The 27,405-nt window shown below is 39.8% G+C and overlaps 1 protein-coding gene and 1 non-coding gene across 2 annotated transcripts; both read right to left on the reverse strand.

Annotated features, from left to right (window-relative positions):
• Nucleotides 1-354: 354 nt before the first annotated feature.
• On the reverse strand, nucleotides 355-27,400 carry CUNH12orf66 (chromosome unknown C12orf66 homolog). The gene is given in 6 exon segments (XM_014462732.2): nucleotides 355-2,678; nucleotides 2,748-3,633; nucleotides 3,636-4,132; nucleotides 17,497-17,782; nucleotides 22,888-22,944; nucleotides 27,077-27,400. Coding segments are annotated over 5 exon segments (1,392 nt in total). The 5' UTR covers nucleotides 27,312-27,400; the 3' UTR covers nucleotides 355-2,678; nucleotides 2,748-3,316.
• On the reverse strand, nucleotides 2,553-2,743 carry LOC111827591. The gene has a single exon (XR_002831218.1). It is a non-coding gene; the product is annotated as a U2 spliceosomal RNA (small nuclear RNA).
• Nucleotides 27,401-27,405: the final 5 nt, after the last annotated feature.

Consider the following 27,405-nt stretch of genomic DNA (forward strand, 5'->3'; position numbering starts at 1 on the left):
ATCAGACCTCTTGATCTAACTCCAAATATGAAGGGGGAGGGGAGTAGAAATATATGTTAAATGATGGTTTGAGGATACCATCAGCAAAATCCTGACTGTAAAAAAAAAAAAACACAACAAAAAACTACAGGAAAAGTGAACTAAACACTTCAATCAAAAGGCAAAGACTGTCATACTGGAGAGCACAGAGTTGGTTACTGCTCTTTTTAATCAGTCTTTCTTTAGCTCTTACTACAGACACTTTAAAAATAAAGATACAAATAGGTAAGTGAGAGGATAGAAAAAACATACCATGCAAACAGCAAGCACAAGCAAGCTGGAATGATCATAAAAAATGGACTTCAAAGCAAAGAGTAGTAATGGAGATAAAGCAGCAAATTTTATAATTAGTGGTTTATACATGAGAAAGACAGAAAAATTAAAAATGTGTACCAACCTAATAAAAGGGCTTCAAAATACAAAAACTGACAGACATAAAGGAAAAATTCACAATCACAGTTGGAGACTTTAACACACCTCTCTGAGGAATTGACAAAAACAAAACAGTTTGGATATAGAAGGACTGAGTGATGCTATCCATCAACCAAAAAAACTTAGGAACAAAGAACCACGAAGATTCTAAATTAAGAAGAGTGGGTGGGTTGCTTAGGCATTTATCTGCCTCCTCTTCTACACTAGTTAAGTGTGTTCAAACTTATGACTCAGCACAGGTTTGTCACAGACATGAAGAGAAAAATGAGAACAGGAGAGGCCTTGAGTTTAAGGAAAGAGCGGTCCATCTTTTATTGATACAACTTTCAAACCCAAGTATGTTTTCGGAGCCTTTTTTACACTCCATGATCTCATCCCATTCTTACATAGTCTTTGAAAAAGAGCCCACATTTCCTTATCCCCATTTTACAGATAAGGAAGTCAAGTTCATAGGCTGTTTGCCAAAGAAACAAAACTGCACTTTTGCTGCTGGATCTAAGGGTGGACCCAGTATTTTAAACTTCATCTGAGTGACTCTCCTGGGAGTGCAGTGAATTACCAACTATTTTCTTTCTTGAAAGTAAATTTTCTCCAACATGTCCAAATGTGCAAAGTGATTATGTAAAGGATTTTGGTTCCTCTGTTAAGAATTAGGCTCTATTTCACACACTCCCTAAAAGACACAGTCAGATACCAGGCTGGACCTAAGAGAAGACAGTGGTAAACATTCACCCTGTGTTCAAACAGCATCCTAACACGCAACACTCCTTGATGGACTCACTAACTCAGTGTTGACCACTCTCTTGGTTACCCATAAGAATCGATCAAGTTGTGGTTTAGAAACAAATTTCAAAATAAGCAGTCTGTGGGAAATATGCAGGTTTACTCTTCCAATTAGCAAAACATACACTTTACAGATCACTTCATTACTGAATTTAGAGGACAAATCTCAGAGTAAAGTGACTTTGTTTCTTGGCCTGAACCAAAATATATTTAAAAATAAATATACAATTCAAATATGTTCTAGGTGAGTATTTAAGTACTGTATATATGTTTATTTACACTCTTCTCCATGTTATAATGAAGCATATTTTCTTTAAGGCTAATGGTGGTTTTATCTAGGAAAAAAAAAATACATGCATGCCAAGGAATGTTTTTCAGCTTCTTAGCAAAGCACAAAAGGGAGGAAAAATGATTTAACTTTTTAGTTCCAATTGTTTTCAATGTTTTATGGAAGGTCAAAGTTGTACAGTCTGTTCAGATTTTTATAGAACCTGAGTGAATAAAATGCAGAGGTAAATCACTACTTTCTATTTAAAGCAAATTGGCTTTTTACAAATCATATGACTTTTATTTTTTTTAAAGGGAAAAAGAAAAGAAAGCACATGTTCTCCCCAGAAAATAGGTCAGTGGGTTCTTCCTCCAAGTAGTCCAGACTCAGGGGGGGCCCCTTTGGACTCGGAGGGGCTCCTCTGATCTCGGCCAATGCTGCCGGCTTGTTCGCTGTGGTCGCTCTGAGCAATCATGAGAAACAGGACTGACTGGACTATTACATGACACACAAGCTTCGAAGGAAATATCAAATAATAACTCAATTACTCTTTGTGGCTTATTTTTATTCTGAATCAATAAGCTAGAGGTGAAGGTCTCCACAGCCCCATTATGCCTTCTTCCTCCTGAACACATACTGAAGAAAAGGGTTAAGGCAGCATGTGTTAAGATGTAGCACTACTTCTAAAAATATTTGGAGGAGATAGACACGAATCCCAAGTTCAGATGTGCTTAAGTACTGAGTTGATTACACAAGTATGAAGAGGTCCTTTGAATGCACAATTGATTTTTAACAAATGCAGAGATTCCATTTTGATTTTATGAAAGTAGGCTGAGTCACATGAATGTTTAAGAGGGGCTGAAAAACCAAGACTGCATGCTTTTTCAGCCTAAAAATAACCAAGGGTAGAGCCAAATATGAACATACATTTCAGCAGAAAGGTGATAAACAGAAAGCCAAGCAGATACTCTGTGAAAATATCCCACATAACGGCTTATGCTGACTTTAAAATAGAGTGAAACATTCAAACTTTATAAGGGTAAAAACAAATGCAGTTAGGTGTGTAGATCACCCCAAAAGAACCCATGGCTATTAAAGTTGCCATAGGATCTTCTGAACTGGTAAGATCTGATGTTATCCTACTATTCTGATTTACCTTCAACTTTAAACTGATAAGAACAGATACTACACTTGATCTTAGCCAAAAGGCCGAGAAGCGATTTACCTTCAACTTTAATAACTGGCGGACATTTCTCACCAAGACTCTAATTTTGGCATCAAAAATATTCATTTGTAGATCGGAATCATAAAACTAGTAACTTCATGTTAACTGGCTAGTTTATGAGATAGGAAACATATAATCCTTAATTCTAAAATGGCCATTTACTATCTTATCCCAATTACTCATCTGGGTGGGAGGGGAAAGGAGAGGGCGTTTGGAATGGCATTAGAACACAATGTTTGGAATATAAAATGTCTGGAAAGAAACATCTGGAAAGAAACATCAAAGGCTAATAAATATTCAGTCTACATAAAATACAGGAAAACAGGAGAAAATACTGAGAGTACTTTGCTGTACCATGGAGATATACTGTAGCCTAGATTACCCTTTGGATACTTTACTTAATGGGCCTTAATTGCATATAAAGTGTGCGACACAATTAGGGAGGCTTTGTCTTTTAGCTCTGAAAGAAGCATGGATGGATCGAAACCCTAATCACAGCCCACTGTAGATCATTAGAGCAATTAAGAACACAATTTCTTCTCTTGAAAACCTTTCGCACAGAGAACCTGCTAACCTTTGGATCCAGGTTTCAGACTTGCAAAAACCTTGGGGTTCTTAAGGGCCAGTGAGAGCTCATTGAGGAAGGAAATAAAGTGGGAGTCTCTCTCAGATTTCTTTGACTCAAAAATGACGACAATGGTAAAGTGGGGTTCTGGGCGGGTTAGGAAGTAGGTGCTCTGAACTTTGTCATCGTAGAAGTGAACCACTTTCTCCAAGCTGTTCAGGTCGGAGGTGCGGTCCGTCATGATCATGATGACGTTGGGCCAGTGCATGACAGGCCTGTCGCTGGGCAGAGACACCACGGCTGGATACTGGTCCACACCTTGGGGGCCTCCCTGTAGGAATGGGGGTGGTGATAGCCGTGACCCTGAAAGCTCTCAGACCCTCGGTTATCAAAGATTAAAGACACGTTGGCAGCATCGTACTTCCTGATGAAGCTGGAAATCTTTCCAAACAGGTCTGGGTTGGCTTTTGCCGTCAACGTTTTCATTTCTGAAGCAGTCGTTTGTCGGCTCAGTGCCTCATGAAAGTAGAAACTAAATTTGGCAAGAAGCATGTTTTTGAGTTTCATCAGCCAAAGGAAAAGGTGTGGGGGCTGAACGGCCTTCTGAGACTGCCCTCCAAACAGATGTTTCTTGGTCTCCCGCTGCTTTTCAAAGATCTGGCCCCAGGTCTGCAGCTTGGTGTGAGCGCTGTGCAAGTTAACCAGAGACGGCAGGAACTTCCACTCTGAGACCTGAGCCTGGGCTTTCAGGAGATGACTCAGGACATCGACTTCCAGCTGGAAACTGCTTTCCAAAGGGCTGAGGATTGGGTGGTGAAATCTGAAGGGGGAAGGGAAATTAATAGAAATAAGTGGAAATATTACTCCATGTTGACGTTTTCTGCCCTCAAAAAGAAATGTGGTCAGATAAATAATATTACATTTAGGGGCAGGGGACGGAAAAATGGAAGGATCCCATGTTCAATTATTTAAAAAATTCATTCTGGCCCTTGCTGGCATGGCTCGGTTGGTTGAGCATCATCCCATGCACTGAGAGGTCACCAGTTTGATTCCCTGTGGGGCACATGCCTGGGTTGCAGGTTCAGTGCCCAGTAGGAGGTGTGCAGGAGGCAGCTGATTGATGTTTCTCTCTCCCTCTCCCTTCCTCTCTCTCTAAAAAGTCATTAAAAACATGTTTTTAAAAAACTCATTCTGACATAACTTTACCATTTCAGAATTATGTCATCATCATATTCTCCTATGGCAATAGCCTGGTGTTTTTTAAAAAAATGATAGTAGTAGCTACCTTCTTTTCAAATAAATGAGAGTAGTAGCTACCTTCTTTTCAAATACAGGGAAATTAAATTAGCTATCATTCTCAACTTATTTTATTTATTCTGGTAATTGTATAACTAACATTATCATCAAAACAAGGCATCTTCCTTTCAGGCTGTGGTCCTAAAGAGGTGCAAGTAATGAAAAGGTCACTAAAATATCTCTTGACTGTGTACATAATATGCTAAACTTACGTAATGTTCACAGTAACTCCATAAGTATTATTAAACCTGTTTTTCAGATAAGAGTATAGACTATAAACCTATTCCTGAAACCTAGTATATAATCAAAAAATGTTTATTAAAGGAATAGAACATTTACCAGAAAGCCCTCATTCAATCCTAGTTCCCAATTCCCTTTATATTTAATCACAGTTAAAGATAAATAAAATGTAGCTAAACAAAAAATATCTAACAGTTCAGTCATTTTCCATTTATCTTAGGGTAGAATCTAAAATCCTTAAAAAGGCTTGAATAATCTGGTCCCTTATTAGCTTGAGCCACATTCCCAGTCTACTCACTAGAGGAATAGTGACATTAAGTAAATAATTAGAAATGCAGTATCATAAAGAAGGTCAAGGTAGTAGATGATTTCATTTCTACTTGTTCTAGACAAAATGTCTAAAAAAATTTTTTTGACCATGATCTACAGTTAGAAGTACATTTTATATTGTGACTAAGTACACACCACACACATATACAAATAAAAGGTTTTTTGAAACCAGCTCTCCGACATTCCCGAGGGGTCCTGGATTGCAAGAGGGCAGTTCTCGGGTAACACACCCCAGAATTGGGCTCCCTCCTCTCTGGTTCCGGGTGCATCACCTGAGAACCGCAGCTGCCAAGTCACTGCAGCTGGGCATCTCAACTCCTGCGTTGAGCGTCTTCCCCCTGGTGGTCATTGTGTGTCATAGCTACCAGTCAGATGGTCGAATGGTTGGGCGGTCACTTAGGTTTTTATATATATAGATATGTATATTTTTAATTGAATTACTATTCATTAAATTAATTTTATGACTCAAGAATTGCTACCTGTTGTTTGCAAAACAGTCTACTTTACCTGTAGTAACAATGTTGAGGGGGAAGAGGATAGGATGTGAGAGTATCCTCCCTCCCAGCAGAGGGGAAAAAGGGCAAGTGCAAAGACCCTGAGGTCAGTGAGAGCATGACCCTTTTTCATCAATACTTTTTTCTGTACTTCAGGTCTCCTCTTCAGAGTCACCCCCCCCCGCCCCCCAATTATATCCTCTAGTTTCTGAATACCTGTCTTCCTCCTTAGTAACTTAATCAAATAATTTATCAGACAAACTGGGACATATGGTTACCTTTGCTTTGAGCTCCTCTCTGAGGGGAAGTAAAACCTGCCTACTTTTTCATGCTTTTATCTACAACACGTGGCACATAGTAAAATTCAGTGTATGTGCTAATTGTGTTAAGAATTGAACCCTAGCCCTAACTGGTTTGGCTCAGTGGATAGAGTGTCGGCCTGTGGACTCAAGAGTCCCAGGTTCAATTCCGGTCAAGGGCATGTACCTTGGTTGCGGGCACATCCCCAGTAGGCGGTGTGCAGGAGGCAGCTGATTTTTGTTTTTCTGAGAAGCGCCAAGGGAGGTTTAGTGTCTGCCGAGTCTGGTGCACCCCCCTTCTCAAGGTGCCTATATCAAGCCCTTATATTCTTCCTAAAGATCCAAAGCATCTGCCAAAGTTGCAGGAATCTGCTTAGCAAGTGACCCATTTGAAAGATATAGACAGAATCGAGCATTTACTGAGCATATCCAGGCAACCCAGGAGATGATTTACAGGCCTGAGCCCATGGGATTTCACTGCTTCACTGTCAATGAGACAGAAGCCTCTTGCACAGCTCAGTTTTGGCCCCAGCTGAAAGGGAAAATGCTAGTTATCTTTTAAACAATTAGGAAAAAAATTATCACAAGTATACCTAGGGTTTTTAAAAACGTATTTAAACACTAATTGAAGGGATTATGGTTAAGAGAGCCATACTAGGTTGGACATTATAAGACAGGAACTGATTGTCATGTGATCAACAGGATGTAGTTATTCACACCACGACAACAATAACATTTTGGTTTTTTTCTATTACTTGCATTTTACCCTCAAGATAGGGAAGCTAAAAACATAGGTGGAGGAGTTAGTCTAATAATATACTCAAAGAATCAGAAAGATAAAACAGATCTCAAATCCTCTAGCTCAGGTGCTTAAGTAATTAACTAATTTGGATTATTCAAACATGACATGCTTCTGAATAAACATTAAGAAAGTCTAACACAGACACACAAAAATCTTTGAATTGTAAGAAATGCTCCTACCCCCTTGGCCTAAACGCTAAGGCCCCTTAACACTTAATGAACATTAAGCATCACAAGATTCTATAATCGTGGATATCAAGAAAATTTACCAAGGAACTAGAAACACAGCAAAACTGCTAATAACAGAAAATGGCATGAGATTGGAGAAAATGCTACCACAAATAATACTCTGTTATTTTTCTACTTCCAGTTGGAAATCATCATTTATATATCCCTAATGTTCTCCTTGAAAGAACATGAATTATCTTACAAATCTTCAGGAAAAATTCTGAACAAGTATAAATATATACTAAAAGTGCTTAAATCTCAACATTTATTAGGATGCATGTGAATGTTGAAGCTATTTTTCAGTTTTAAGAAGAGCTAAAAATACATGTTAAAATTTATTCTGCCAAGACTTTGAGATTAGCATTATGATGTCTCATTTCACCATTTCCATTCTGCTGTGTGCTTCATACCTATTCACAACCAACACTATAGGGCAACAATTTGCAACTTTTTCATTTCATAGCACATATAAACTAATTACTAAAATTCTGTGGCACACCAAAAAAATACATATTTTTCCGATCTGACAAAAAACAACAACAACAGGTATAATTTGACTTATTCACACCAGATGGCTGTTGTGATTTTTTAAAATTTGACAGTCTAAGAGAAAAGAGATCAGTGCCCCTGACTAAACAGCCAGGTATTGCATGTTTTAAAAGTTCTTGCAGCATACTGGTAGAAAATTGCTGCTAAAGAGAAATCTGTTAAATTGTTGTAATCCAAAAATATACATCTCAGCTATGGCAACAAGCTTAAATGAGTTTGAATACAGAATAAATTGACAACTATTTGCATAGAACATCTGCTTTTTAAAAAGCCCTGGTCAGGTACTCAGTTGGTTAGAGCATAGTCCCAATAAGCCAGGATTGTAGGTTCGATCCCCAGTCAGGACACATACAAGAATCAACCAATGAATACATAAATAAGTGGAACAACAAATCAATCTTTCTCTTTCTCTCTTTCTCTTTCTCTCTCTCTCTCTCTCTCTCTCTCTCTCTCTCTCTCTCTCCCCCTTCTCCCCCCCCCAAATCAATTTTTTAAAAGGCCAGAAAAAGAGAGAGTGTACATGCACAAATGCATTCCTTCCTCTGTAAATCCCTATCAAGGAGTTCCTTCCAAAACAAGCCATGCATGTGAGGAGTCAGAAGCCTGATTAAAAACAAATCTGTAGCACAACAATGTGAATGTACTAAGTGCCACAAAACTGCACATTTAAAAATGGTTAAGATGCTAAATTTTGTTACGTATATTTTACCACAATAAAAAAACACACACCTGTAATATCCTCTCATTTAAAACAATTAGTTTACTAGTTTTTAGATTAATTAGCCAGAAGTTTGCCCTGCAGGACCCTCCATGCTAGAAGGAGGTATTTATAATGGATACACATTTGTTTAGAAGAAGGAGCAATTCCTTTGGTTGAAAGATTGTACAGGAGACAGGATTTGAGTTGAGCCATAAAGCTTACAGAGCAGGTAGGATTAAAAAAAAAAAAAAAAAAGGAGCAGGTACAATTTAGCTATGTGACGATGAGGGCTTACATTTCTGGTCCCAATCTGTAACCACCGCTGATTCCACACCCTTTGCCATGTGACTCTGGAGCTTCTCCCACCCGAAGAGGAGTGTCTTTTCCCCACCCTGGACTATGGAGGCACTGGGCCATGTGGCTTGCTTTGGCCAAAGAGATGTTAACAGATCGGATGAAAGCAAAGGCTTAAAATGAGCTTGGCTGGGCTTGTTCTTTTGCACTTTGGCCATGGCCACTGAATAGCTGATCCCTCTCTAACCTCAGGCTCAGACACTGTGGAGCAGACTAAGCTCAAAGCTCACAGCAATAAGCCAAGCCTAGTGAGACCAACAGTGTTAAGCGACCCAGCTAAGATGAACCCAGGTACGCAACTCTCGAAATAGACCTGCTAGCCTGTAAGTGTGAAATTTGGGGTGGTGCTTATACAGAATGACTGTGGCAATAGCTAAATGATATATGATAGAACAGTGTGATGGGATTCAGAACATGCTACTCAAAAATATGGCACATGCCGCTGAGTCAGTTCTGATTCCTGGCGACCCTATGACGAGTCATGTCCACAACATCCTGTCCTCAATACCTCTGTTCAGCTCTTATAGACTCATGCCTAAGGCTTCTTTTTTAAAGAAAAATATATTTTATTGATTTTTCACAGAGAGGAAGGGAGAGGGATAGAGAGTTAGAAACATCGATGAGAGAGAAACATCGATCAGCTGCCTCCTGCACACTCCCTACTGGGGATGTGCTCGCAACCAAGGTACATGCCCTTCACCGGAATCAAACCTGGGACCCTTGAGTCCGCAGGCTGATGCTCTATCCACTGAGCCAAACCGCCTAAGGCTTCTTTTATGAAGTCATTCCATCTCATAATTGGTCTTTCTCTTTACCTGCTGCTTTCTATTTATCTCAGCATTACTGTCTTTTCCAAAGAACCCTGCCTTCTCATGATGTGCCTGAAGTAGGACAGTTCCAGTTTTGTTATTTTTGCCTCCCTTGACGTTCCAGGCTTAAATTGCTCTAAGACCTACTAGTTAAGTCTTTCTGGTTGCCCAAGGTATCTGTAGAGCTGTCCTCCAACACCGTATTCCAAATGGATCAATTTTTTTCCCTTTAAGCCTTCTTCATTGTCCAACTTTTACATTTGTACATAGTAATTGGGAATGTGAGGGTGTGGGATGCTCTTAGCCGTGTCTCTCTAATGACACATCTTTGCCTTTGATGATCTTTCCTAATTCTCCCACTGCTGCCCTTCCGAGTCTTAGCCTTTTGATTTCTTGGCTAGTCTCCATTTAAAGTGATGACTGAACCAAGGTAAGCAGAATCTTTAACAATTTCTATACTGAATGAATTTGAAAAACCCACATGCCCAGGAAGGACTTCTGACCCTTCCCTGATTCAGGTCATAAAAGTCTCAAGTGAAAGGTGCCATCCTCATTCCCTGAGTAAAGGAGCATCCTTATCTCCCAAGACTAAGGGACACAGAGCAGAAGCTGAATAAATAGGCCTGCTGTTACCCTGAGTTTACTATACTTGGCTCCCACCCTTTTTCATCCTAGTACATTTTCCCACGACTCTCCATTCAAATCTAGCACAAAAACACGTAAGTTTAACAGCTTCTTTGGGTCTTCATTTCTTATGAAGGCTTCCCTGTCATGTAAAATTTATATTCAATACGTTTGTATGCTTTTCTCTTGTTAATCTGTCTTTTGTGTGTGTGTGTTTTAAAATATATATTTATTGATTTCAGAGAGAAAGGGAGAGGGAAAGAGATAGAAACATCAATGATGAGAGAGAATGATTGATCGGCTGCCTCCTGTACGCCCCCCACTGGAGATCATGAATGTGCCCTTGACTAGAATCGAACCTAGGACCCTTCAATCCGCAAGCCAATGCTCTATCCACTGAGCCAAACCAGCTAGGGCAATCTGTCTTTTGTTAAAGGGACCCCACCTGAGAACTTAGAAGGATAGAGAAAAAGATATTTTGCCTCCTCTACAAATTCGAGGACATTCTAAGCAAAATAAATAATATGAACCAAAGTAGGAAATGGGGAAAGATTTCTCTAAGGCTTCTTCCTCTTTACTAAGAGTTTGGCTGCAATTTGAGGCATTTGATGGGCCTTAGATGAATTTGAAAAGGTAGGCTGGGCAAGATCACAAAAGGCCTTCAGTCTGCACTGTTAAGATTAGGCATGTCAAGTGTCTAGAGTAGAAGGCATCTCACAGAAACTGCACTCTTATTGGTTTTGCTTAGGAAATTTTCAGTGAGGGATAATTAACCCTGTTAAACTATACACACAACTGTTTCATTAAGTCTTATCATCCATCACAAATCTTTTTCTTTAGAAAATAAGGGCATAAAGACTAAATAAATCACAGTTCTACCTTTGGTGAGAATTCTGCCATTTGAAGCATTCAGATAAAAAATGCAAACAAAAGTTTTATGAAACTAAAAAAAAGTTCTTTAAATTCTAGCTATAAAATTCTAGCTACTGAATGGTGTGTTATTCCCATACCAGAGGGATTTTTTTTTAAAATTTCTTTATTGGTTAAGGTATTACAAATGTGTCCTCATCCCCCCATTAACCCCCAACCTCCCCCCCCCCCACTCATGTTCTCATCCCCCTGTTGTCCATGTCCATTGGTTGGCTTATATGCATGCATACAAGTCCTTGGTTGATCTCTTCCCCTTACCCCACCCTCCCCTACTTTCCCTCTGGGGATTGATAGTCTGATCGCTGTTTCTCTGTCTTTGGATCTGGCCAGAGGGATTTTTAAAAGCTCTCTAATGTATGAATAATTGCTGACTTCTTTAAAAGCATTATTTCTTATAGCTATATTCTTGATTTAGGACAGTAAATACTAATTTGCATTAATTCTACCAGTTTTGTTTTGACCACAAAACAAAACAAAATTAGCCAGAATTTTCTTTTATGCTCACCGTATGAAACAGGTAAATAAAGTCAAAACAAATTCTACAGACTCAAAAAACATTTCATTGATGCTTCCTTGGAGAGAAATCCAGTTCCATTGCTCCTCAAGAGTATTCAAGGAATAGTAGACACTCTCATCCTAAACGAGCCAAGTTCATGTTTTTTCTTCTAGAAGGCACACAAAAACTGTTATATGAGTAATGTTAATTATTCAATTTGAAAGGCAGCATCAAAAATGACTGTGATTCTTAAACGGGATTTGTATTTGTATAATAATGCAATGTTTACCAAAAGAGGAAACCTTTAACACCTTTCTACTCAAACACACTGGCTTGCAGAGAAAAAAACCCAAACATGCTTTCCATTCATCTTTGAAAGCAGGCTGAACATTGTAATAACTCACACAAGATCTGCATCTCAAATCAGGACCAGAGGTTTAGACTCCGTGCTATATATCATGCTTGTTAATTTTTTAATACAAAAGCATTCCACGGTTTAAAAGATGAAAAATTCACACCATTTTTTATAAGTGTTCTGACATAGATCAGATATATTGGGGCAAGTAAGCATTTCCTGAAAGATAAATTGGGTCCTTTGGGAAAAAAGATTAACTCATTCAATACAACAGAATAGCAAAATATGAATTATTTCTCTAGAACACTGGGGCCATAAAAGAAATGTGCTTGGTGTAGCACAGATGCCAAATCAAAAAAACTGTAGAAAAAAGGATGTTATTCCCCGCAAAGGGCAAATCATGTTTATTTATACCTAAAATAATCCCACTTGCAAAAGAAAATCAATATATTATACAGGATTTCAATTTTTTAGAATTTCTTAACTAAGGAATTTTATGTTGTTCAATTAACCCACAGCCTCTAATGTAGATAGTTTTCAGGCTAGGAAATCAAATGCGAACATCATGGAAGTCAAATGCGAACATCATGCCATTTGACTTTCATATAACTGTGATTAGTAATTCCCTAATGATTAGAGAAAGGTAGCATGGGTGGAAGATGGAGACTGCTGATGAAAACACCCATTGACCATGCATGGTATTGCCACCCAGTTCCATCGGATTCCATCAGCATCCAATCAGAAGGCTACTGGGCACAGCCAAGTGCTGCCCTTGGAGTTTCAAGAATGCAATTCAGGCTTTTGCAGAAAATGGGAGAAATTTGCAAGCCTTTGAGAAGAGGGATATTTCAAAGAACATTCAAAGATGATAGATAGGTCACAAATTTAATATGATAAAAACGAAAACAGCTAAATCATTCCTAGGAGACACACACATTCACACATACACCCAGGCACATATATCTGTAAGGTTCAATACTCCGTGTATCCTAGTGTTGGCATCTTTCTCCTATTTTTCCAAACAATTATTTTAATGCAGACTGTATATCAGTATCACAGGGAACTTTTAAAACATACACATTTCGGGGCACCCAATCCAGAATCACTAAATTTTACCCTCTTAGGGAAAGAGAGGAGGGGCCCAGGAATTAGTATTTTCTTAAGCTCGGAGATGGGTCAGCAAACCACTCTCACATTAGCTTTAGGAATCACCACATGAGATCTCTTCCCCTTGAGAATCATTATCTCCAACTGTACTTTAGTTTTTGGTTTTCAAACAATTACTTTATTTAAATAAATATATACATATATAAATCAGATTTGAGAAAGAATACATTTACAAACAGAAAATTTGTACACATGTAAAATCTATATATATAAAAGCCTAAGCGACTGTTAAGACCAAATGACAGGTCGGCCGCTTGCTATGACATGCACTGACCACCAGGGGGAGACGCTCAATGCAGGAACTGCCCCCTGGAGGTCAGTGCGCTCCCACAGGGGGAGTGTCGCTCAGCTAGAAGCCGGGCTCATGGCTGGCGAGCGCAGCTGGGGCAGCGGGAGCCTCTCCTGCCTCTTTGGCAGTGCTACCGGGCGGCGGCAGCTGGGGCTCCTCCCTGGCCACCTGCCACTTCAGCACTGCTACATCCCTGGGGGGATGTCAGACTGCCAGGTGTCGGACTGCCAGGTTTTGGCCTGATCCCCGTAGGGCCTGGCCTGCAGGGATCAGGCCGAAACCCGGCAATCTGACATCCTCCCAAGAGGTCCCAGATTGCAAGAGGGCACAGGCCAGGCTGAGGGACCCCACCCATGCATGAATCCATGCACCGGGCCTCTAGTTTGTTTATAAAAAGAAAATGTGTATATTTATATGCATGGACTATTGGCATGACAGGAAGAGCTTGCTAACATTTATTGCTTCTTAGGAAGGGAATTAAGTAGCTAAAGGACAGGGGGCAGCAGGTAGACTTTTCACTATGAATTCTTTTGTGCTTCATAAATTTTGACCCATATTCATGTATTACCTATTAAAATTAATAAAAAGAAAATTTAGAATATATCACAAGTTCAAAAATACAAGACAATAAAAATAACAACTATGGAGAACATTTTGGGGACAACTGAGGAAATCTGAATATGGACTCTATATTAGATGATGGCAGAAATCAGTGTTAAATTTTTTGTGTGGAAACTATGTTATAGTTTTGTATGGTTCTTAGAAGATCCAACTGAGTTTTTAGGAGTGAAATAAAATTATATACTGAGAAAAATAAAGCAAGTGTGGCAAAATTTTAATAACTGTGAATCTAGAGAAAGAATGTGTTCATTGTACAATTTTTTTAGCAACAGTTTTACTGGTATTTAATTCATATATGTAACATACACACTTTAAAGTATAAAATTCAATGGTTTTAATATAGTCAGAATTGTATAACCATCACCACTATATAATTTTAGAACAGTTTCATAGCCCCAAAAAGAAACCATATATACATTAGCAGTCACTCCCCATTCTCCCTCCAGCCCTCCAACTCCTGGCAATCATTTTCTGTGTCTACAAATTTGTAATCTACTTCCTGTGTCTATGATTTTGTCTATTCTGGACATCTACCTATATTAATAAAAGCATAATATGATAATTAGACTGGACAACCGAACAATCTTCCGGACGTCCTTCCAAATGACCTTCCGGATGAAGCCAGAGCTGCAAGGGCCAAGGCAAGCTGCTGTGGCTGCAAGGGCCAAGGCAAGCCACTGCGGCTGTGAGGGCCAAGCCCCTTGCACAAATTTCATATAAATGGAATGACACAATATATAATCTTTTATGACTGCCTTCCTTCATGTAGCATAATTTTACTAGGTTCATCCATGTTCTAGCATGTAGTACTTCATTCCTTTTATTTGCTGAATAATACCCCACTGTATGGATATGCCACATTTATTTATTCATTGATGGGTATTTGAGTTGTTTCCACCTTTTGGCTATTACCAACAATACTGCTATGAACATTCCTGTAAGTTTTTATGTGTGGGCATATGTTCTCATTTTGTATTTTTCATTGGGCATAAATATACTCAGGAATGGGATTTACTGGTCATATTACAATTCTATATACATTATCCTATTCTTGCAACTTTTCTGGATGAGTAAAAATTACAAAATTTAAAAAAAAAACTAGGAAAAAACTTTATAAAGGAAAGATAAAAACATAATATATTAACCAAACTATCTGTGCTCAGAGAAAAGATGCACATTACATGATTTTGCCCAGTACACAACCCTTATTCTTCGCAGGGGAAGTTAGTAAGTGCTTACAATGTTTTCCATCTTACTATGACAGAAGACTATTACTTCATAATCTTACTTTGTCTTATTGTTTATTCAAAAAATAAAAACAGATCTTGTTTATTGACTTGCAAAATGATCAACAGAGATGAATTATTTACCTGGACTGGATAAAGAGCATCTCACTATTGATACAAGCAATAATGCATACAGACAGAATAGGGGCTCTGGGGTCACACAGAAGGGGTTCAAGATAAGTTGCATGGCCCTGGGCATACTTAACTTCTCTGAGACTCCATAAAAGAACTATCTATACCTATACCTCAAAGCAGATATCATATAAGAGAGTATTACACAGTACCTAACATACAGTAGTTGTTCAGTATGTACTAGTTTCCTTCAAAATAGTTACATAAAAATATTCCCCCCATTTTTCCTGCAAGCTTAAAAATCAATTGCTGCTGTATAGCAGAAACATTGATATGTTAGTTTTGAAACCAAAAAACAAGTCTACTTCTCCATACAGATGATCTCATTGTTTTGTTTCTGCTTTTTCACCTGAGCTCTAGATCCATTTCCAACTACCTAATGAACCTCTTCTTGAAAATATGCTAGCAACTCAAGCTCAAATTGCTCTACATTTTGCTCACTACCTTCCTTCTAAGCCAGCCCCTCTTGACTTCTCAATTCTGTAAATAATATTATCATTTAAGGTGCAAAACCTCCAAATCACCTTTGACAAGAAACTTCTCATTACTCCCACTATCCTGTTGCCAAGACTTGTAGACTTTTCTTGTCCTCATCTCCTTTGCCACTGTCTTGCAACCACGAGGCCCTATCACTGATCAGATTACCATACTAGCCTGCTGAACTAACCTTCCCTCCTGTGACCACTCCTTTTACCATCCCATCCCATCCCATCCCACCCACCAGTGCCATAGTAGTCAGTTTAAGATAAGGATGAGAACACAACACTCCCACCTTCAAAAACCTTTCAGGATTCCCCACTATTTATCAACTATTCACTTATTCATCCACAAACACCTTTTGAGCACCTGTATGTGCTAGGCTCTGTTCAAAGCGCTGAAGACACAGAAGCTGCCATGGAGCTCACATCCTAGTTGTGAGCGAAGAAAACACATCCTGAGCAAATAACAGTAATTTCAGATGGCAAGAAGGAATGTGAAGAAAACAAATCAGGGGGACAGAAGAGTGACTAAGGGTAGGATAGAAGAGAAGGCTTCCCTGACATTTGAACTGAGACTTAACTGATGAGTAGACAGCTAGGATAAGAGTTCAGGAAGAGAGACCAGCAGGTACCTCACTCTGAGGCCTTTCATATTCTGAAATCACCTTCTCATCTCAAAGCATCTGCTCCCTTCTTTCCTACCTTTGCTTTCAAAACCCTACCTGCCCTTAAAAGTCATCTCTGATTCTACATCCTCCATGAAATCTCTTTTAATCCCCCCACTTTGCCTCCCTTCCCCAGACCATTAATCAGATAAGTATTATCCTTCATTTGGGAATATAAGTTAACATATCTACCTTTCTCTTTTAGGCAAACATATAGGAAGTCATATATCTGAAAGAGCGGTATCCTTCAAAGTGATCACTAGGCGAAAAGCAATTATACAGGAGTTTCTAACACAATGTAAATAACAGGTACATGAGAGGAATAAGTGGATAACTCACCAAGGTGATTACTTTGAAAGGGCATTTATTCAAACAGTGGTTTGTTAAAAAATCACATTAGCCCTAGTTAGTTTGACTTCGTGGATAAAGTGTTGGCCTGCGAACTGAAGGGTCCCAGGTTAAATTCCGGTCAAGGGCACATGCCTAGGTTGCAGGCTCGATCCCCAGTGGGGGGCATGCAGGAGGCAGCCAATCAATGATTCTCTCTCCTCATTGATGTTTCTATCTCTCCCTCTTCCTTCCTCTCTGAAATCAATAAAAAGATATTAAAAAAAAATTTTTTTTAATCACATTATTTTATAGATAACTAGAGGCCCAGTGCATGAATTCATGCACAGGTGGCGTCTGGCCGGCAGGGGAGAGGGGACAGCCAGCCTCATCCTCTGGTCGAACTCCCAGTAGAGGGGACAATTTGCATATTAGCCTTTTATTATATTAATTTACATCTTTTAAGACTTATTTCATTATTGGTCTTTCACTATTGCTTAGAAAAGTATCCATCCAGGATGGTGTTAACTAAGTCCAAAGAAGGTGCCAAATGCATACTTGTCAATTAATTAATCTATACAAAAGCAATACAGCTATTCTCCTTTGTTTTTTCACCATAGATCTTTATAAGAGTTTGGGGGAAAATCGAGAGTCTGCGTGGGATCCAGAGGCTGCCACATTCTATCCCTCCCTCCTCCTTCACCTACACTGACCTGGAGCTGTATTTCTTGAGGATGGTGTCCAAAAGGCCAACGAGCTCTTCAGCATTGATGAACTTCTGTGTGCTGAGGGTATACATCTTCTCATAGAAGTCTGCAATCTCCATCCGCGCCTGAACAAAGAAGCAGAGCTGCTCTGACAGGTGGGAAAGGAGTTCTTCCACGTGAGGAGCGGTCCCTCCCAGGGTGCCACGGCCAGTCACCACCTTCTTCAGCTCGTTATGCAGGGAAGTATAGATAGTTCGGATGGAGTCCTTCCTGCTGAAGAAAGACTGGCCCCCTGGTAGGCAAATGACATAAGCACATGACAGGTAAGGAAGAGAAAGCAGAAGTACAAAATACTTAAAAGTCATCTCTCAGCATTCAAAAGGAAAGGATCTGAACCTGCTGAGCTCAGTGAGTTTGCATCGACCATATTCTCTAACTTCTATGCTTGGGTTTTAAATATTTTGAGGTTGATAATTTCACTGAAGAGTAAGTTAAATGAATGCCTGGTACCACTCATTAGTGTAGCAATGGACCTGTGATTGGTTTCCTTACCCACACACCAATTCCCATCCACCTCACTTTAATGAGGACTCAGATTCATTTCAGAGAATAATTATCCTAGATCTAAAAAGCCCTCCTTCCACATAAGTATATTTAAAACAAACAAGAACACCCAATTATGAAAAACTGTTGTTATTCCTAGTAAATCAGCAAATTTTATTTCTGCTTTAGAGTTACATTTTCCTTTGAATCTCATCTTTTAATCTTATCTTTCAAACCAGAAAATGGAAAATACACAAAGATCTCCCTCATACAAGAACACAGACTACTGGCTCTCAGGGGGGAAAAGAACAGCTTAGTACTCTTGCCAAAGTTGACAATATAGGTTTTAATAAGCAACACATTGTGAATCATTAAGAGCAACAAGCAATTATAAGTAACTGCTACTGTAACTCAGGGGTTCCAAAGGAAATCAGCAAAATATAAGACCAAGTATATCCTTTTCAACAATCAAAAAGGATCAAATGGCAAAGATATAATTTGCTTACTTCTATATTAATACATGATCAACTATATTTCTGACAGTTGTAAAGCCAGCTTCACAAATGTTGCCTTAAGCAATTCTGCTAACCATCAAAGGGTCAGAGGCAAGACATTAGGAAAATGAAGAGAAACAGGACAAGTTTAAAACTGTAATTCTTAGGAAATATAAAAAAACCTCAGAGATGGGTGACAGTTTAAATTTTCTATTGATAGACACAGAAGGCTTTAATGAGTGAATTTATTACTATTCTAAAATATCAGGAGTGAAAATTACTTATCAAGGCATTTGTAAAAATAACCTCTTAATGAATGAAAGATTTCACAAAGTTGTTTTTAATTCATTGTCCAGCTTATGATTCAAGAAATGAATCTGGGCTTCTAGTCAAGAAGGTGGTGTAGGTAAATGCGTTATTGCATCCTCCCACAACCACATCAAAATTACAACTAAGCTACAGAACAACCATCATTTAGAACCACCTGAAATTTAGCTGAATGGAAGTCCTACAACTAAGAATATTAAGAAGACACCACACTGAGATTGGTAGGAGGGACAGAGACACAGCACAGGCTGGTCCCACACCCACATGTGCTGGAAAAAATCAGGAGGGATATCTCAGCTGCAGAGATCTCCCCTGAGGAGCGAGGGATCCCAGCAACAAGCAATTATAAGTAACTGCTACTGTAACTCAGGGGTTCCAAAGGAAATCAGCAAAATATAAGACCAAGTATATCCTTTTCAACAATCAAAAAGGATCACACCAGGCTCCCCAGCCCAGGGTTCCAGTGCCAGGAAGGGAGGTCCCCATACCTTCTGATTGTAAAAACCAGCAGGGATGGAGGCTGAGTGAGACAGAAGGCTGCTGGAGTCCCAGGCAGTTCCTCTTAAGGGCCCTCACACAGACTTGGACTCACTCTCTCTGAGTTCTAGCCCTGGGGCAGCATCTGGAAAGGCACCAGGGATATACCGGGGAGAAACTGAATTGTCTGGCATCAAGACGAGAGCTGGTGGAGGCAGCTTTCTCCCAGACAGAAGTGCTGGCAGAGGCCATTGTTTCTTTTCTGAGCCCTCCCCCATCAGAGCCAGCAGGAGGGTGCCATATCTGAGTCTCCATCAACCTTGCTCACTGCTCACCCTGTCCTAGTGATTCCCTGAGATCCTGCCCTACCCAAGCTGTTTCCAGTGACTTTTCCATATGGCCTGTCTTGGCTCAGGCTTCAGACTTTCCTATAATCTCTCAGAACAACATCTGGCCTCAGTGTGCCCCATACCTCTCACTAAGTGGCTCTGGGCCCAGCACTAGCAGCAGCTGGCCTTGTTCATACCTTGGCCTTGACTGGGCACCTCCAAGCCCAACACAAGTAGCAGCCATCTGCAGATGGCTGTGTAGCTTATGCTGGGTAGCCCCGGGAAGAACTCAGGCAGCAGTTGACCTTGGCTTGCAACTCCCAGGAGGCTCCAGAGCCAGCACACCCAGTGGATAGCTTCAGATCACATTGAAACACCATCCAACCACCTCCACAAGCATCACACTCAAGGGGCAGACTCAGCAGACACCAGAGCCCTGCTGAAGTAAGCTCAGATCTATGAAGTGGGCCCTTACACAACTGATCCTCCACAGGGGTGGGTGGTCAAAGCCAATCCTTGCAGCTGAGGGTAAATCCCTCCCATTGATGGGGGTGGGGACACACACACTGGGAATGCCTAGCTTGGTTGAAAGGGGAGGCTGTGCCACTGGACCTTACAAGACACCTACTACATTAGGCCACTCTACCAAGACCGGGAGATGTAGTAGCTCTACCTAACACATAGAAACAAACACAGGGAGGCTGCCAAAATGAGGAGACAAAGAAACATAACCCAAATGAAAGAACAGAACTCCAGAAAAAGAACTAAACAAGATGGAGTCAAGCAATCTATTAGATGTAGAGTTCAAAACACTGGTTATAAGGTTGTTAGTGAGAATGCCAACAACATATTAAAGGACATGGAAACCATAAAATGAACCAGTCGGAAATTAAGGATACGCTAACTAAAATGAAGAATAATTTATAGGGAATCATGAGTATAATAGATGAAACCAAAAATCAAATCAGCAATTTGGAATATAAGGAAGCAAAAAACATCCAATCAGAACAGCAAAAAGAAAAAAGAATCCAAAAAAAAAAACCAACCCAAAACACGAGGATAATGTAAGGAGTCTCTGGGACAATTTCAAGCATACCAACATTAGTATCATGGGGGTGCTGGAAGGAGAAGAGAGAGCAAGGAATTGAAAACCTATTTTTAAAAAAATTGATAGAAAAACTCCCCTAACATGATGATGGAAACATACATAAAAATCCAGTAAGTGCAGAGTCCCAAACAAGATGAACCCAAAGAGGTCAACATCAAGACACATCATAATTAAAATGCAAAAGGTTTAAGACAAACAGAGAATCTTAAAAGCAACAAGAGAAAAGTAGGGATCTTCCATAAGATTATAAACTGATTTCTCAACAAAAACTCTGCAGGCCAGAGGGATTGGCAAGAAATATTTAAAGTGATGAAAAGCCAAGATTACTCTACCCAGCAAAGCTATCATTCAGAATCAAAGGACATATAAGAACTTTCCAGACAAGAAAGAGCCAAAGGAGTTCATCACCACCAAACCAGCATTACATGAAATGTTAGTCTTCTTTAAGAAGAAAAAGAAAAAAATACATAAAACATATGAACAATAAAATGGCAATAAGTACATACATATTAGCAATTGAATCTAAAAAACAAAATAAACAAACAATCATAACAGAAACAAGCTCATCAATACAGAGAACAGTTTGATGGTTACCAGCTGGGAGGGAGACTGGGAAGTACAAATTGATAGTTACAGAATAGTCAGGGAGATGTAAAGTACAGCATAGGGAATATAGTCAATAATATTCTAATAATTATGTATGATGTCAGATGAGATTTATTGGGATGATCACTTAGTAAGTTATATAACGTCTAATCACTGGATGTACACCTGAAACTAATATAATATTATATGTCAACTGTAACTGAAAAATAAAAAATGTAAAAGAAATAAACAACTACATACACAGATCTTTCCTATAATCTAGGAAAGTGAAATTTCAGAAGTCAATCAAATGCAATAAAGGCACTTCACAAATTCTGTTCACTAAAACAGTCAACATATCCTAGTTTATATCCTTCATTTTATAAGTGGCCGTGACTGTCTGTTTGGATTGGAAGACAGGAAAATGGACAGTTTCATGGCAGTGAAAATGTAAAAAAACAAGTGATGAGCCCTTGGTCAGTTCTTGTTTTTGATGACCTTAAATCTACTTTAACTCTCCTTTTATCAGAGGACAAAACAGAAGGATTCTGAATTGGAAGAATAGTTTAAGTCCCAGAATGCTATTACTTGAAAGTGAGGATGTGGGTGGATATTAAATCACTTTTTTTGGCCTATGGTGTTTTATCTCCCCTCGCCCTCAAAAAAAAAAAAAAAATGAAAGGAAGGCAGGAAGAATAAATTAATCTTATATCCCTTACTACTATGGTAACACCTTGTCCCAGTTTATCCATGACTTTCCAGATTTTAGCACTGAAAATGTTATTCTTGATAAATACTTCCTTAATCCCATGTCCAAGGAAACCCAGCAGTCCTAGGCAAATCTAGAAGGTTGGTCACCCTACTTACTACTGATTCCACAGACAAACAACTAGCACTTAAAAACCATTTTCTCCAATATATTGCTTAAACAGACTGACTAACATTCACATCATTTCTCTTAATAGCAGCAAAATCCATAGGTACAGGTGGGTTGACCCTGACACCAACATCCCACTCAGGACTGTACCTTGGAGGGTTTCCCTTCCTTCCATGCCCACACTTAGTCTAGCTTTGCAGATTTTGTAAAGTGACGGTATATAATAAACAGACCTCCGTGCCAAGGTCTAGGACAAAATTTCTTAGGTTAGGAAGGTAATAAAGAGTACCATGTAAGATCTAAAAGCTCGGACAGCCTGACCAACTTGGTTCTAAATCCCAGCTTCCATACTCGAAAGCTGTGTGATGTGGGAATGACTTAGCTACTCTGAATCTTAGTTATTGTTTTAAATGCAAAATTAGTAATAAAGCTGCTAAGAAGGCAAATTAAGTAACATTTGGTATGTAATGTACCTAGAGCAAAGCACATATTCAATCATGCTAACCTCTTTCCCTTCTATTTATAACTGATAGAAGAAAACGCTCAATACTGCATAATTGGGCCTCTGAAACTCTATGGTAAATTGGGAGTTTCAAGTCCTGTAAAAAGAATAGCTATCTATTTGACAGAGGTAGGTGACCTCAACTCCGTACTCACTTCCAGTGTTAAACAGTGTGGCCTTCGTGATACCTTCTTTCATCAGATTGCCCTTACCTAGGGGAGTTAAGCATGACATGAAAACAAAGAACATCGTTAAAAGCTTATCAATAAACATCAATCACTAGTATGTGGTAACAAGAAAAGTAACACTTAAAAGGAAGGGACAGACCACCAATGCGATTTCTTTATCCAGGCCTCTCTTCTCAAAGCTCTCAGGAGCACAATCCTATTTATTGACTAGCCTGGTTAGGAATATCCAATGAGGATTAGCCTTCCAGAGATACCAGAATTCTTTCTCTTTTCAATTTTTTGAATTTATAAAATATGAATATTTTGATTTATGAGTGCTCATTATTTCCCAAAATTTCAACAGTCTATCTCACACATGAAATTTCCAGGTATAAGTATATTCAAGGAGCATGTAAAACATCTAATTGGGTATTTTATTCTACAACTTCTTGATAATTTTTAAATGTCAGTTCTCAAGTGAAGTCATTTTCTACCACACTAAATTCCAGAAGCCAGAGGTTGAGGAAACTCTCCAGTAATGAAACAAAGGGGACAAAAGTATGACTTTCTAAAACCCTCCACAGGCACTGAGTCACTGACCCTTCCCCAAACAGAGATATTCTCCCTTCAAAGGCAAGAGAAGGCTCCAAGACAAGGGCTCCACCCAGACTTTCTCACAAGTAAGCCAAGACCGGAACAGAAAGCTCCCTGTCAGGTCTGTCCTTTGTCCAAAAGACATCTATAATCAGAACTCACTGCTAAGGTCGCCAATATACACCAGTTACAGAGTGAGGTCAAAAAGATTCACTTTTTTAAACCATGTTTTAAATGTTTAAAAAATACATATAAACTTTTTGTTTTGCTTTTTAAAGAAAACCATAGAGCCCTAGCTGGTTTGGCTCAGTGGATAGAGCATTGGCCGGAGAACTGAAGGGTCCCGGGTTCAATGATGGCAAATACCCGGGTTGCAAGTTCAGTCCACAGTGTGGGACATGCAGGAGGCAGCTGATCAATGAGTCTCTCATCATTGATGTTTCCATCTCTCTCTCCCTCTCCCTTCCTCTCTGAAATGAATAAAAATATATTTTAAAAAAAGAAAAGAAAAACCATCGAGCCTGGATGGTGTGGCTCAGTGGTTTAGCATCGAGCTATGAACCAGGAGGTTACTGTTCGATTCCCAGTCTGGGCACATGCCCAGGTTGCAGGCTCCATCCCCATTAGGAGGCGTGCAGGAGGCAGCCGATCAACGATCTTCTCATTATTGATGTTTCTATCTTTCTCCCTCTGAGATCAATAAATCAATATATATTTTTTTTAAAGAAACATTTTGATTAGTAAAGTAGTTGAAGAACATGAGAATATTTCAAATGGAAACACAAACCATTTTTTAAGAAAATGGAGAGTTGGGAATATACAGATGGCCAAGAGACATATGAAAAAATGCTCAACTTCAATGATCATCAGAGAGATGCAAATTAAAATGACAACAAGGTATCACTTCACACCCATCAGAATGGCTACCATCAACAAATGACAATCGCTGATGAGGATGTGGAGAAAAGGGAATCTGCTGGTAGGAATGCAGACTGGTGCAGCCACTATGGAAAACAGTATGGAGTTTCCTCAAAAAATTAAATATAGAACTGCCATTTGACCCAGTGATCCCACTTCTAGGAATATATCCTATGAAACCTGAAACACCAATCAGAAAGAATATATGTACCCCAATGTTCATAGCAGCGCAATTTACAATAGTTAAGATCTGGAAACAGCCCAGGTGTCCATCAGTAGATGAGTGGGTACAAAAGCTGCGGTACATTTACACCATGGAATACTGTGCAGCAGTAAAAAGAAGGATCTCTTACTCTTTGAAACAGCATGGAGGAACCTGGAGAGTATTATGCTAAGTGAAATAAGCCAGTCAGAGAAAGATAAGTATCTCATGATCTCATTCATATGTGGAATCTAATAAACAAAATAAACTGATGAACAAAATAGATCCAGAGGCATAGAAGCATGGAACAGACTGTGGAATCTCAGAGGGAAGGAGGGTGGGTGGGAAGATACCAACTGAAGAACTTGTATGCATATATGCATAACTCATAGACACAGACAATAGGGTGGTGAAAGCGGGGCCTAGAAGAGGTCAATGGGGGAAGAAGGGGGACATATGTAATACTTTCAACAATAAAGACTAAAAGAAAATGGAGAGTCAACCCAATAATCATGAAGTCGTACTGTATAAGCATGTTGATATCACAAACATTCCAATACCAAAAAACTGTAAGGTATTTACAAAGTTAAAATTAACATCTGGAACCTACACATTTACTATACATGTGAATAGAAGTGACAGGTCACCTGGGAGCCTGAACAGTGCCTGGCCATGTTTCCCAGTGTAAAATGCTCTGTAGGTCAATTTCAAGGCATAGTGCTCAAGCTCACCCATGCAAGGTGGGGTCCACGCAGAACCAATCACAGCGATAATATGGCCCACTTCACAGAACCCAAGCTGGAGACAATGATGGTCTTACACATGATCTTATACACAGGACAGCCAGTTTTGTTTACCTAAAACCAGGCACATACAACTTAACTAGAGTAGCAAACTTTTTAAATAGGGGTGCATAAATAGGCTTTAGGAAATCTAACTGAATGCTCCCAGATTATATGCAAAACTGTATTACATGTATATTTTTCTGGGGAATAAGCCCACAGGTTTAATGAAATTCTCATAGATAAGCTTAAAAAATTAAGAATCATGGCATTGGGGTCAATCTCCACACTTCAGGAGGAGGGGGAATCTATAAACAACAAAACTGCCAGAAAATTTACCTACCTTCAATTTTACAGTCAAAATCCTCCCCATACATATAAATATATATATATATATATATATATATATATGTAAATCATAATAGATGTACAAAATTTTAAATAAATCATGGATACAAATACAATCTGACAATTTAAAAGCAGGTATTCTGGTTTGGGCTCTGTCACTCACACAACTGCATGTACAATTTACCAATCTGTAAAAAGGGGGCTAATAACACTGCAACAGCAACTGAAATCTGTGACAAGTGCCACTGTAAAAAGGGGAAGAAAAAATGTACAAGGTGAAACTATCTGACCAGTTTTTGCCAATGAGTCAACATACTAAATAACAAGTTATCAGCTGAATAGCTAAGGCAGCAGTTAAGATCTCAGAAAGACTTGCTCCTTTAGTGTTTACTGAAAACAAGATGTACACACATGGGCACCTTCAGGCAATATGAGGAAATTGGGGGTGGAGGGGAATCAAAATGGAATCTGCACGCAATTTTTACATTTCTATTCTATATTTATGTGTCCTTTGTTCATACCAGAACCTGTGCCTCTGACAATTAAAGGGTCTAAAATAGGCCAAAGGACTAAAACAACTCTGAAAGCCCTGTGATTCATATTTATTACTGATAATTATAAGTAATAATACCTTGTATGCATAGGCCTTGGCTTTTACATATATTATTTCCTTCTGATCTACTTACATTGTTTCTGCTAGTTTAAATTAATTGAGTCTGCTCTTGCATCTTATTTTCAGGGGCAAGATTTATCATGGGATGATAAGAGTGTTTACCATTTTCCCGATAAATCCCCTCTTGCTAGTGTTAGGCCTATTTCTTGCCTTTCCTGTCCAGTATCCATTTACTTCTTCGTCCATTAAATATTTATTGAGGGACTATGAAAGGAGAGGAGGACTCCATCTGTAACTCTCGGGGGCCTTAACCTTCGTAAGCCAGACAACTGTGTTCATTAACTCTAACTAGGTTGGTATTAACAACTTTTGCTCCTCTGGCGACAGTGTCACTAGCTAGAAGAGCGGGGACAGAGTTTGCTTAACTTCTCACTTATGGCACCAATCCATGCACTGGGCAAAACAGATACATCCAGCGGTTTGGGCCACGGCCCGGCAAAGAGCATCCACCCCATCCGCCAATCTATCCGCAGCGGCGGCCGGTGGGCGGGGCTTGTGGAAGCCGAGGGAAGGAAGGGAACGGAGGGAGGAGATCTGGGAGCGCCGAGTAGGACCTGCCACTAGAAGTGACAGAAACAGGGAACCCAAGGCACTGCCGACAGGGGACTAGACCCCCTTTCCTTCCTCCTCAAGGGTCACGGGGGGGCGGGGCGGAGGTACCTAGTTTCTGCCCCAGGTAGGTGAGGCTGTGATAGACCTTCTCGGCTGCGGCCAGGTGGGCCAAGGCCGCCAGCAGCGACAGCCAGCTGCCCCCCGCGCTCTTGTTGGCCTCTCGTTCCTTCTCCACATTGTCCTTGGCCTTGTCGTAAGAGAAGACACCCAGGTGAGAGAAGAACGTCTCCAGCACAGCCTGTTCCACCGGCACCGGGGCGGCCAGCGGGATAGACTCCCCCATGCGAGCCGCGCGCCAGCTCCACCCACGTGGCTCAGCTCTCCCTCGCACTTCCGGGTTCTCAAGCAACGTGCGCGCCGCGTGCGTGCGCGTGCGC

This window comes from Myotis lucifugus, unplaced genomic scaffold (genome assembly GCF_000147115.1).
Source record: "Myotis lucifugus unplaced genomic scaffold, Myoluc2.0 scaffold_189, whole genome shotgun sequence".
In the NCBI taxonomy this organism is placed as follows: domain Eukaryota; kingdom Metazoa; phylum Chordata; class Mammalia; order Chiroptera; family Vespertilionidae; genus Myotis; species Myotis lucifugus.